The following is a 12,904-nucleotide window of genomic DNA, read 5'->3' as shown; positions in this document are numbered from 1 at the left end:
ACTCTATCATGTTAAAACCATGTTTTTGACATTTGGACACTCTATCATGTTAAAACCATGTTTTTGACATTTGGACACTCTATCATGGTAAAACCATGTTTTTGACATTTGGACACTCTATCATGTTAAAACCATGTTTTTGACATTTGGACACTCTATCATGTTAATACCATGTTTTTGACATTTGGACACTCTATCATGTTAATGCCATGTTTTTGACATTTGGACACTCTATCATGTTAAAACCATGTTTTTGACATTTGGACACTCTATCATGGTAAAACCATGTTTTTGACATTTGGACACTCTATCATGTTAAAACCATGTTTTTGACATTTGGACACTCTATCATGTTAAAACCATGTTTTTGACATTTGGACACTCTATCATGTTAATGCCATGTTTTTGACATTTGGACACTCTATCATGGTAAAACCATGTTTTTGACATTTGGACACTCTATCATGTTAAAACCATGTTTTTGACATTTGGACACTCTATCATGTTAAAACCATGTTTTTGACATTTGGACACTCTATCATGTTAAAACCATGTTTTTGACATTTGGACACTCTATCATGTTAAAACCATGTTTTTGACATTTGGACACTCTATCATGTTAAAACCATGTTTTTGACATTTGGACACTCTATCATGTTAAAACCATGTTTTTGACATTTGGACACTCTATCATGTTAAAACCATGTTTTTGACATTTGGACACTCTATCATGTTAAAACCATGTTTTTTTGACATTTGGACACTCTATCATGTTAAAACCATGTTTTTGACATTTGGACACTCTATCATGTTAAAACCATGTTTTTGACATTTGGACACTCTATCATGTTAAAACCATGTTTTTGACATTTGGACACTCTATCATGTTAAAACCATGTTTTTGACATTTGGACACTCTATCATGTTAAAACCATGTTTTTGACATTTGGACACTCTATCATGTTAAAACCATGTTTTTGACATTTGGACACTCTATCATGTTAAAACCATGTTTTTGACATTTGGACACTCTATCATGTTAAAACCATGTTTTTGACATTTGGACACTCTATCATGTTAATGCCATGTTTTTGACATTTGGACACTCTATCATGGTAAAACCATGTTTTTGACATTTGGACACTCTATCATGTTAAAACCATGTTTTTGACATTTGGACACTCTATCATGTTAAAACCATGTTTTTGACATTTGGACACTCTATCATGTTAAAACCATGTTTTTGACATTTGGACACTCTATCATGGTAAAACCATGTTTTTGACATTTGGACACTCTATCATGTTAAAACCATGTTTTTGACATTTGGACACTCTATCATGTTAAAACCATGTTTTTGACATTTGGACACTCTATCATGTTAAAACCATGTTTTTGACATTTGGACACTCTATCACAGTAAAACCATGTTTTTGACATTTGGACACTCTATCATGTTAAAACCATGTTTTTGACATTTGGACACTCTATCATGTTAAAACCATGTTTTTGACATTTGGACACTATCATGTTAAAACCATGTTTTTGACATTTGGACACTCTATCATGTTAAAACCATGTTTTTGACATTTGGACACTCTATCATGTTAAAACCATGTTTTTGACATTTGGACACTCTATCATGTTAAAACCATGTTTTTGACATTTGGACACTCTATCACAGTAAAACCATGTTTTTGACATTTGGACACTCTATCATGTTAAAACCATGTTTTTGACATTTGGACACTCTATCATGTTAAAACCATGTTTTTGACATTTGGACACTCTATCATGGTAAAACCATGTTTTTGACATTTGGACACTCTATCATGGTAAAACCATGTTTTTGACATTTGGACACTCTATCATGGTAAAACCATGTTTTTGACATTTGGACACTCTATCATGGTAAAACCATGTTTTTCACATTTGGACACTCTATCATGGTAAAACCATGTTTTTGACATTTGGACACTCTATCATGTTAAAACCATGTTTTTGACATTTGGACACTCTATCACAGTAAAACCATGTTTTTGACATTTGAACACTCTATCATGTTAATACCATGTTTTTGACATTTGGACACTCTATCATGTTAATACCATGTTTTTGACATTTGGACACTCTATCACAGTAAAACCATGTTTTTGACATTTGAACACTCTATCATGTTAATACCATGTTTTTGACATTTGGACACTCTATCATGTTAATGCCATGTTTTTGACATTTGGACACTCTATCATGTTAATGCCATGTTTTTGACATTTGGACACTCTATCATGTTAATACCATGTTTTTGACATTTGGACACTCTATCATGGTAAAACCATGTTTTTGACATTTGAACACTCTATCATGGTAAAACCATGTTTTTGACATTTGGACACTCTATCATGTTAATGCCATGTTTTTGACATTTGGACACTCTATCATGTTAATGCCATGTTTTTGACATTTGGACACTCTATCATGGTAAAACCATGTTTTTGACATTTGGACACTCTATCATGTTAAAACCATGTTTTTGACATTTGGACACTCTATCATGTTAAAACCATGTTTTTGACATTTGGACACTCTATCATGTTAAAACCATGTTTTTGACATTTGGACACTCTATCATGTTAAAACCATGTTTTTGACATTTGGACACTCTATCATGTTAAAACCATGTTTTTGACATTTGGACACTCTATCATGTTAAAACCATGTTTTTGACATTTGGACACTCTATCATGGTAAAACCATGTTTTTGACATTTGGACACTCTATCATGGTAAAACCATGTTTTTGACATTTGGACACTCTATCATGGTAAAACCATGTTTTTGACATTGGACACTCTATCATGGTAAAACCATGTTTTTGACATTTGGACACTCTATCATGGTAAAACCATGTTTTTGACATTTGGACACTCTATCATGTTAAAACCATGTTTTTGACATTTGGACACTCTATCACAGTAAAACCATGTTTTTGACATTTGAACACTCTATCATGTTAATACCATGTTTTTGACATTTGGACACTCTATCATGTTAATACCATGTTTTTGACATTTGGACACTCTATCACAGTAAAACCATGTTTTTGACATTTGAACACTCTATCATGTTAATACCATGTTTTTGACATTTGGACACTCTATCATGTTAATACCATGTTTTTGACATTTGGACACTCTATCATGTTAATACCATGTTTTTGACATTTGGACACTCTATCATGTTAATACCATGTTTTTGACATTTGGACACTATCATGTTAAAACCATGTTTTTGACATTTGGACACTCTATCATGTTAATACCATGTTTTTGACATTTGGACACTATCATGTTAAAACCATGTTTTTGACATTTGGACACTCTATCATGTTAATACCATGTTTTTGACATTTGGACACTCTATCATGTTAAAGCCATGTTTTTGACATTTGGACACTCTATCATGTTAATACCATGTTTTTGACATTTGGACACTCTATCATGTTAATGCCATGTTTTTGACATTTGAACACTCTATCATGTTAAAACCATGTTTTTGACATTTGGACACTATCATGTTAAAACCATGTTTTTGACATTTGAACACTCTATCATGTTAATACCATGTTTTTGACATTTGGACACTCTATCATGTTAATACCATGTTTTTGACATTTGGACACTCTATCATGTTAAAACCATGTTTTTGACATTTGGACACTCTATCATGTTAATACCATGTTTTTGACATTTGGACATTATCATGTTAAAACCATGTTTTTGACATTTGGACACTCTATCATGTTAAAACCATGTTTTTGACATTTGAACACTCTATCATGTTAATACCATGTTTTTGACATTTGGACACTCTATCATGTTAAAACCATGTTTTTGACATTTGGACACTCTATCATGTTAAAACCATGTTTTTGACATTTGGACACTCTATCATGTTAATACCATGTTTTTGACATTTGGACACTATCATGTTAAAACCATGTTTTTGACATTTGAACACTCTATCATGTTAATACCATGTTTTTGACATTTGGACACTCTATCATGTTAATACCATGTTTTTGACATTTGGACACTCTATCATGTTAAAACCATATTTTTGACATTTGGACACTCTATCATGTTAAAACCATGTTTTTGACATTTGAACACTCTATCATGTTAATACCATGTTTTTGACATTTGGACACTCTATCATGTTAAAACCATGTTTTTGACATTTGGACACTCTATCATGTTAAAACCATGTTTTTGACATTTGGACACTCTATCATGTTAAAACCATGTTTTTGACATTTGAACACTCTATCATGTTAATACCATGTTTTTGACATTTGGACACTATCATGTTAAAACCATGTTTTTGACATTTGGACACTATCATGTTAAAACCATGTTTTTGACATTTGGACACTCTATCATGGTAAAACCATGTTTTTGACATTTGGACACTCTATCATGTTAATACCATGTTTTTGACATTTGGACACTATCATGTTAAAACCATGTTTTTGACATTTGAACACTCTATCATGTTAATACCATGTTTTTGACATTTGGACACTCTATCATGTTAATACCATGTTTTTGACATTTGGACACTCTATCATGTTAAAACCATGTTTTTGACATTTGGACACTCTATCATGTTAAAACCATGTTTTTGACATTTGGACACTCTATCATGTTAATACCATGTTTTTGACATTTGGACACTCTCATGTTAAAACCATGTTTTTGACATTTGGACACTCTATCATGTTAAAACCATGTTTTTGACATTTGGACACTCTATCATGTTAAAACCATGTTTTTGACATTTGGACACTCTATCATGTTAAAACCATGTTTTTGACATTTGGACACTCTATCATGTTAAAACCATGTTTTTGACATTTGGACACTCTATCATGTTAAAACCATGTTTTTGACATTTGAACACTCTATCATGTTAAAACCATGTTTTTGACATTTGGACACTATCATGTTAAAACCATGTTTTTGACATTTGGACACTATCATGTTAAAACCATGTTTTTGACATTTGGACACTCTATCATGGTAAAACCATGTTTTTGACATTTGGACACTCTATCATGGTAAAACCATGTTTTTGACATTTGGACACTCTATCATGGTAAAACCATGTTTTTGACATTTGGACACTATCATGTTAAAACCATGTTTTTGACATTTGGACACTCTATCATGTTAAAACCATGTTTTTGACATTTGGACACTCTATCATGTTAAAACCATGTTTTTGACATTTGGACACTATCATGTTCATGTTTTGACATTTGGACACTATCATGTTAAAACCATGTTTTTGACATTTGGACACTCTATCATGTTAATGCCATGTTTTTGACATTTGGACACTCTATCATGGTAAAACCATGTTTTTGACATTTGGACACTATCATGGTAATACCCTGTTTTTGTAAAGTTGGATAATACCTTAGTAACAGCATCATATTCTTTGAAGTACTTTGGAGTACCATGTAATTACCAGGGTACATGAATACAGTAATCATTCAGTGTAATGGTATATTTCAGTAGCATGTTATCACATCAGTGTAGCAGAGTACTTCATGGATTTAATCTGTCTCTCTCTTTGTGTGTCTCAAGGCATGTGACTGCAGTGTTGTTGGCTCAAGCTCATCTCAGTGTGATCTGATGAGCGGTCAGTGTCTCTGTAGAACACAGTTCTCAGGTCTGCAGTGTGACCGCTGCACTTTAGGCTACAAACACTATCCAGAATGCACCGCCTGTAACTGCGACATCAACGGCACGCATGAGGAGCTCTGTGATTGGACGCTGGGAGTTTGTGGATGTGAAGATCACGGATGGTGTTCATGCAAGGTGAAGACAGATCAACATGAGGTTCTGTTGCTGATTGAGTCTGAGGTGCAATTTTCAGTTGCATTATTGAGCGCTGCATTTGTGTCTCTCAGGAAAACGTTGGTGGCTCTGGATGTGATGAGTGTAAGAACGGGACGTTTGGACTTTCGGGTCAAAACCCGTCTGGCTGCAGTCCCTGCTTCTGTTTCGGGGTGTCCAGTCAATGTGAGGAGCTGGGAGGTCTGATCCGAGTGCCGGTGAGCTGTGACATTCTACACAAAAGAATTAAAGAAGAAGCTCATCATGATAATCCAATTTGATAAGTGTCTCTCTCTCTTTTAGATCACGCTGGGTTCTGATCCGGCTCTGTTGCGTGTAGTGTCTCAGAGCGACCTGCATGGAACGCTAGAGGGCGTTTATTATGCCGAGCAGGAGATGCTGTTAGACGCGTCTCACCTTCACAATCTGTCTGTCCTCACTGGACCGTATTACTGGAGACTACCACAACAGTACCACGGTAACAAGGTACAAACCCGCTAGAAATACACTCGAAACTCAATGTCAAGACTTCATGGAATATTTTTTCGTTTGGTAGCTTGAGATTGAGATTTTGAGTAACTTCTCCAACACTGAATGTTTTCTCAAATGTCATAGCTGCTGTCATACGGAGGGAAACTCTTCTACACGGTGGCGTTCTTCGCTCTCGAGGGATACGGACTGGCCAATCACGAGCCTCAGGTTCTGATGAGGGGCGGACACCTCAGGAAACTGGTCATCTACACAGATATTCCTGCACCGGAAAACAGCGTCCGCACCACACAGGAAGTGCCCCTGACGGAGGTGAGACTGAGATGTTTAACCTCATGCCGGAGTGAGTCTGTGTTTGTTACGTCTGATAATCTGATCATGTTTCTATTATTTGTGAGCAGCACAAGTGGAAATATTTCAACTCCGTGTCTGATAAAGCCGTGAGTCACGCCGACTTCATGTCAGTGTTGAGTAATGTGGAGTACATCATCATCAAAGCATCGTACGGATCGGGACTGCAGCAGAGCAGGTGTGTGTTCATATTTAGCTCTAGTTTGGGGACGTTTTGTGATTTCCTCATTTGATCAAATATTTGATTTATAAATAAAGCAAATATGTTATAATAATAATACATGATAATAAGCTTTCTATACAAACCAGTTGAAGTTGTGTAAAGATGAGCAACAAAAGTTGTGTGGGGAGCGGTAGTGTAGCAGTTAGCGTGCTGCGCTATGAACCTGGCGACCCGAGTTCGATTCCTGCTCATGGCTAACACCAGTGACGATTATCTGAACCGGTCCCGGGCCTCCCCTAGGTTGACTCAGCCTAAAATGAGTACCTGGTGTGGTGTGTAAAACATCGCCACTGGGGAGACAAAGGCGGTCGGGCATGGTGCTGGTGCCACCCACCCCCTTGTGTACCGTTCCGGCCTTCATAGGTGCTCACTAACAGCACTTGCCCCTACAGTCTGTTCAGGCTAAATGGGGGGTGTGTGTGTGTGTGTGTGTGAGTGTGTGTGTGAGTGTGTGTGAGAGTGTGTGTGAGAGTGTGTGTGTGTGTGTGTGTGTGTGTGTGTGTGCATGAGTGAGTGTGTGTGTGTGTGTGTGCGCATATCCGAGGATCACACATCCACATATGTCCAGTTCTAAAAGATTTTGATGTTCCTGAACACAAAATATTTCTGTATTTGTATTTTCATCCATCAGTTTTCAATGGTTGGTCATTTTAGACAATGGTGAAAATGTTTTGTGTGTTTTCAGATACCGTATGTGAACATAGTCAAGGAACTTTATTCCAATTGGATTAAGTAAAAATAAACTTGCAGGCTTTGCTTGTGATGTTTGTACAGGTGTTCACACGAGAAGCGGTGCGAAACGCGCCAGTAGAAACGCAATAATGCTCCCACTGCTTCAGCTCAATTACAGCATTGAGGCGATTACTGTAAATATTGATTTAAGCAGTATTTTATATCAATGTAAAATCACTTACATGTTTCCGCAGTCTATTTTCACCTGTTACACCGACTCGTCCTCTCACAGCTTTCCATGAGGCCGTTTTAGATTTTTTATCTCTCAATAATCGCTCAAAGAAATGTGAATAAATTCAGCTCTGATTGGTCAGTGACAGACGTAGGCAGTGTGCGCCACACCAGTCATGCACATGAATTATTACATCATTAATGCATTGAGAATTGTAAGGAAATATAAACGTTAGTTGATTTTGCCTCTTTGTAGGATCTGTAATATCTCCATGGAAACGGCGTTGGAGGCGGACGAGGTCCCTCAGGGTGGTGAGACGGCGAGACTGGTGGAGACGTGCGAGTGCCCGCGGGGATACGCTGGACTCTCATGTCAGGTGAAATATTAACGTCTCACCAATCACACTCCAGTATTCCAGAGATGTGTAAAAGGGATTTATTAAAAACAACTTGATTGTTTTTACCCATCATGCTGTGTATTGTAGGAGTGTGCTCCAGGATATTACCGTCAGCCCGTGTCTCAACTCAATATGAAGGGCATAAACCGCCCGCTTATTCAGCCCTGCGTCCCGTGCCAGTGCAACAACCACAGTCTGTCATGTGACTTGGACACGGGCAAGTGTCTGGTGAGAACACACTCTACCTCATTTCACTAATCAAGACTCTTACTTTGCATCTTTATCCAAATTCATATGATACAACGGCAGTTTAAGATGTTTTCTACTATAATTGCTTCATTCTTGGTTGTGAATCAGGGTTGTCAGCACAACACCGCAGGAGAGCACTGTCACGTGTGCGCCCCGGGGCATTATGGGAAGGTACAGGGCTCCATCGGGGACTGTTCACAGTGTGCCTGTCCACTGATGGGTCAAAGGTGTGAGATCACATGACAATGACATTATAACAACAAATGTGCATATTTGTTTTGCTCTCAAATTTCAACATTTGTTTTTTCTCCTCTAGCTTGCTAGCTAACGATTAGCATGCGGTACCAACCTTGTTTTGAAGCCTCTCGCTGTGTGTTTTAAATGCAAAGCGGGCAAAGACATCTCTAGTGCATGTTTACATGAGCCACAATGTAAAAAAGCACATTATCAATAGCAGCATCCATATTCCTGGTGGTCAGTGTTGGGGGTAACACGTTATAAGTAACGCACGTTAGGTAATCGGATTACTTTTTTGAGTAACGAATGAAGTAATGCGATATTTTTATATTTTAGACCATAATATCTGAGTAGCTTTTTAAATGAGTAACGTGTTGCTTTTGTACACCTCTCCTTTCCCCGTATGGAGGAGAAAAATGTGCAAACTTCAGGAAGGAGACGTAGTGCATGATGGGAAATTTAGTTCTGGAGAGTATGAGCCATGCTTATCAGCGATAAGTCTTCACAAGTCTTCTTTTAACCCACCCTTTGTTTTATTATAATTAGTATACAGTTACATTCAAAAAGTATTTTGATTACTTTAGAGATTACTTTGCATTTTATTGTCATTTGTTTCATTTAATATTTAGTCGTTTCAGATGGAAACATTTAAACATATAAATAATCCAAAGTGCATTTGAACAGCGGTGAAACACTTTCTTATGATGTTACATTCAAACGAGCAGACAGAGAATAAAGTTTGAAGTACGTTTGGAGCAGAAGAAATAGAAATAAAACTTGTTGTAAATTGTTAGCTTTACGCTAAGCTAAAATGCTATTTCTATCCATTTTACATGCACATGTTACCAGACACGATCATTGTTACTTATCAAGAAAATTCATGTTGGATCATAATTAATTTTTTCTAGTAAGATCATTTGATATTAGGGTAAAAATCAAACACTGCATTCGATGTTTGGGTGTATTTTTTTATGTATTTTTAACATGTTTATTTTGAGTTTTTAGAGTTAAAACAAGTGAAAAAATCTACCAGTGATGAAGAAGTAATCCAAAGTATTTAGATTACATTACTGACCTTGAGTAATCTAACGTACTCCAGGTAGGGAATGAGGTTTTGCCCCAAGTGAAGGAGTTCAAGTACCTCGGGGTCTTGTTCACGAGTGAGGGGACAATGGAGCGGGAGGTTGGCCGGAGAATCGGGGCAGCGGGGGCGGTATTGCACTCGCTCTATCGCACCGTTGTCACGAAAAGAGAGCCGGAAGGCAAAGCTCTCGATCTACCGGTCAATTTTCGTTCCTACCCTCACCTATGGTCATGAAGGCTGGGTCATGACCGAAAGAACTAGGTCACGAGTACAAGCGGCCGAAATGGGCTTCCTCAAAAGGGTGGCGGGCTTCTCCCTTAGAGATAGGGTGAGGAGCTCAGTCATCCGTGAGGAGCTCGGAGTAGAGCCGCTGCTCCTTTGCGTCGAAAGGAGTCAGTTAATGTGGTTTGGGCATCTGGTAAGGATGCCCCCTGGGCGCCTCCCTAGGGAGGTGTTTCAGGCACGTCCAGCTGGGAGGAGGTCTCGGGGAAGACCCAGGATTAGGTGGAGAGATTACATCTCCACACTGGCCTGGGAACACCTCTGGGTCCCCCAGTCAGAGCTGGTTAATGTGGCTCGGGATAGGAAGTTTGGGGCCCCCTGCTGGAGCAGCTGACTCCGCGACCCGACTTCAGATAAGCGGTTGAAGATGGATGGATGGATGGATGGATGGATGGATTGAGTAATCAAACAGAATACATTAAAAATTACATTTTACAACATGTATTCTGTAATCTGTTGTGGATTACATTTCAAAAGTAACCCTCCCAACCCTGACTGTCATAAACTTTGCTGTTGTTATGACAATCACAGCAAGAGTAAAGAGATGTCCTTATAAGGAACATTTAGACAAAAATGTAACATTCGGGTGAGTGATACTTTGATTCTCTCGATTGATTCATATTCATTTTCGTGGTATAATATAGCACAGGCATAAGCCCGGAGAAGTGTTCTCGTGGCCATGGCATGATTATACAGATACAGCAATGACAGCTCTGAATTGCTTTGTTTTATAGCTGACCGTAACTTCTCTAGGATCCGTTTGCAGCCGAACTGCTCCGTGTTACAGCATTCAACATTCAACATTCGGTTGAGTGAAACGTGGCTGATTCATGTGTAAATACACGCTGCATTAAAACATTTGTAAAGTGTTTAGGCAGAGGGATTATAAGTCTAGTCTTCCACAAGCCACGACATGATATACCGGGTATAATACTCACTTAATTCACTGACTTACGCAGCCGAACTGCTCCATGATACAGCTCTGTGAAAAGCTGACTCTGGATCAGCGGCTGCGAGCAACGATCTACATCGATTGTGTATGCAGAGAAAATTTCTTCATGTCTTCAAGTTGTTGGGTCTGTACAGACCGTGGATCAGCTCAGAACAAGCGTGCACTGAGATGACTCGACACTGCTGGTGGCGAATGCCATCAAACATCTAGAAATAACTCCCTTTGTTATGCTTGCCAAATGAAACATTAACCTGAGATATATTCATTTAATTGTGGGATTTCATGTATCAGTAGATTCACAAACATTATATGTTTCTTTCCTTGAATAAGATTTGCAAAACATTCATGTTAGAGTATTTATACAACTATAAATCATCAGATCGTGTACACAGATTTCATGCTTACTGATAGTGGCACCTGCTGGCCGAGGTTGGTACTGCATCCTAATAAATAGCTTCTATGATAGAGAAAAAAATGTAACGAGGAAGACATTTTTATTTGACTGTTATAGAAAGTCAATCAACACTGCTGAACATCTGTCAACCAATCAGAATCAAGAATGAGTGTGTTGATGTTTGTGTGTGTCTGAAGTTTCAGCTCCACGTGTGTTCTTGAGGGTGCTGGAGATTTCCGCTGCGATCGCTGTGAGGAGGGCTACGAGGGGCGTTACTGCGAGAGGTGACGTCATGTGACACTGTACACACAAACATTGCCACATACACAAATACATGTGTACATTAATACCCTCTTTGCATCTCTCAGGTGTTCAGTCAGTTACTATGGTAACCCCTCGGAGCCGGGTGGGCGGTGCCAGATGTGCCAGTGCAGCAGGGCAGGGTCCGTGCACAACATGTGCGATGGACGCACTGGCAAATGCGACTGTAAACTCGGGGTCAGAGGTCATCTGTGTGACCAGTGCGAGGAACGCCACGTGCTGGTCAACGAGGAGTGTGTTTGTAAGTGACATCATCATCTACTTCCTGTCTGTTAGTTTGCGGTAAACGTTGATCGTCCGCATGACATGTCGTATCTCTCTCTCTCAGCCTGTGATGATGACTGCACCGGTGTTCTGCTGGATGATCTGGACACTTTAGACGGATCCATCATGTCGCTGAATCTGACCGGGGTCATCCTCGCCCCCTACAGTCAACTCATGACTCTAGAGAACCAGACGAGAGAGGTCAAGGTCAGTGACCTCATAACCACTTTTTACATGCGTATGATGCCCAAATATGCTGTCTACCTAGGCGACTCAAAAGGGTTTTGAAGTAGTTTAATTGATCATATAAGAAAACAATCTACTGTATGTATGAATCATCATAATTATATTTTTATATGTTATCATTTCTCTTCCAGAGTTTGATGTCATGGGAGCAGAGCCCAAATTATCATCTGACCACTGGAGAGGAGAACTTGAACAACCTGACCAATCAAATCACCGATCTACAGCAGCAGGTACCACTCGCATCATCCCTGTCTCCATGACAATCGACGGACTGATGCTGTGCTGTGTTTGACTGAGTGTTTGTTCATCTGTAGGTTCAGGGTTTGTTCAGTCACAGTGAAGATGTGCTGCATTCCTCTGAAGAGACGTTCACTCGTGGAGAAGTACTCATGAACTTCATCATCAAAATACACTCTACCATTCAAGGTGAAAATTACTTCAGTATGTATTTATTTAGATGGATGAATGGAGGATGGTTGGATGGATGGAGGATGTATAGATGGATGGATGGATGATGTATAGATTGATGGATGGATGGATGGAGGATGGATGGATGATGTATAGATTGATAGATGATGGATGGATTGATGGATGGATGGATGTATGTAT

General features: G+C 38.7%; 1 protein-coding gene across 1 annotated transcript in view; it reads left to right on the top strand.

The window, feature by feature from the left end:
* The window catches only part of lama1 (laminin, alpha 1), an 82,945-nt gene that overhangs the window by 43,763 nt on the left and 26,278 nt on the right, over positions 1 to 12,904 (top strand). The window contains exons 23-35 of the mRNA XM_052114209.1: positions 5,651 to 5,884; positions 5,977 to 6,120; positions 6,206 to 6,388; positions 6,518 to 6,703; positions 6,793 to 6,920; positions 8,125 to 8,245; positions 8,354 to 8,494; positions 8,624 to 8,742; positions 11,662 to 11,748; positions 11,833 to 12,026; positions 12,114 to 12,256; positions 12,427 to 12,525; positions 12,610 to 12,721. Coding sequence (XP_051970169.1) covers positions 5,651 to 5,884; positions 5,977 to 6,120; positions 6,206 to 6,388; positions 6,518 to 6,703; positions 6,793 to 6,920; positions 8,125 to 8,245; positions 8,354 to 8,494; positions 8,624 to 8,742; positions 11,662 to 11,748; positions 11,833 to 12,026; positions 12,114 to 12,256; positions 12,427 to 12,525; positions 12,610 to 12,721 — 1,891 coding nt within the window. The remainder of the gene's footprint in view (positions 1 to 5,650; positions 5,885 to 5,976; positions 6,121 to 6,205; positions 6,389 to 6,517; positions 6,704 to 6,792; positions 6,921 to 8,124; positions 8,246 to 8,353; positions 8,495 to 8,623; positions 8,743 to 11,661; positions 11,749 to 11,832; positions 12,027 to 12,113; positions 12,257 to 12,426; positions 12,526 to 12,609; positions 12,722 to 12,904) is intronic.

This window comes from Xyrauchen texanus, chromosome 41 (assembly GCF_025860055.1).
Source record: "Xyrauchen texanus isolate HMW12.3.18 chromosome 41, RBS_HiC_50CHRs, whole genome shotgun sequence".
Taxonomy (NCBI): Eukaryota; Metazoa; Chordata; class Actinopteri; order Cypriniformes; family Catostomidae; genus Xyrauchen; species Xyrauchen texanus.
The sequence above is the reverse complement of the archived record's forward strand: the minus strand, read 5'-3'. Positions and strand labels throughout refer to the sequence as shown.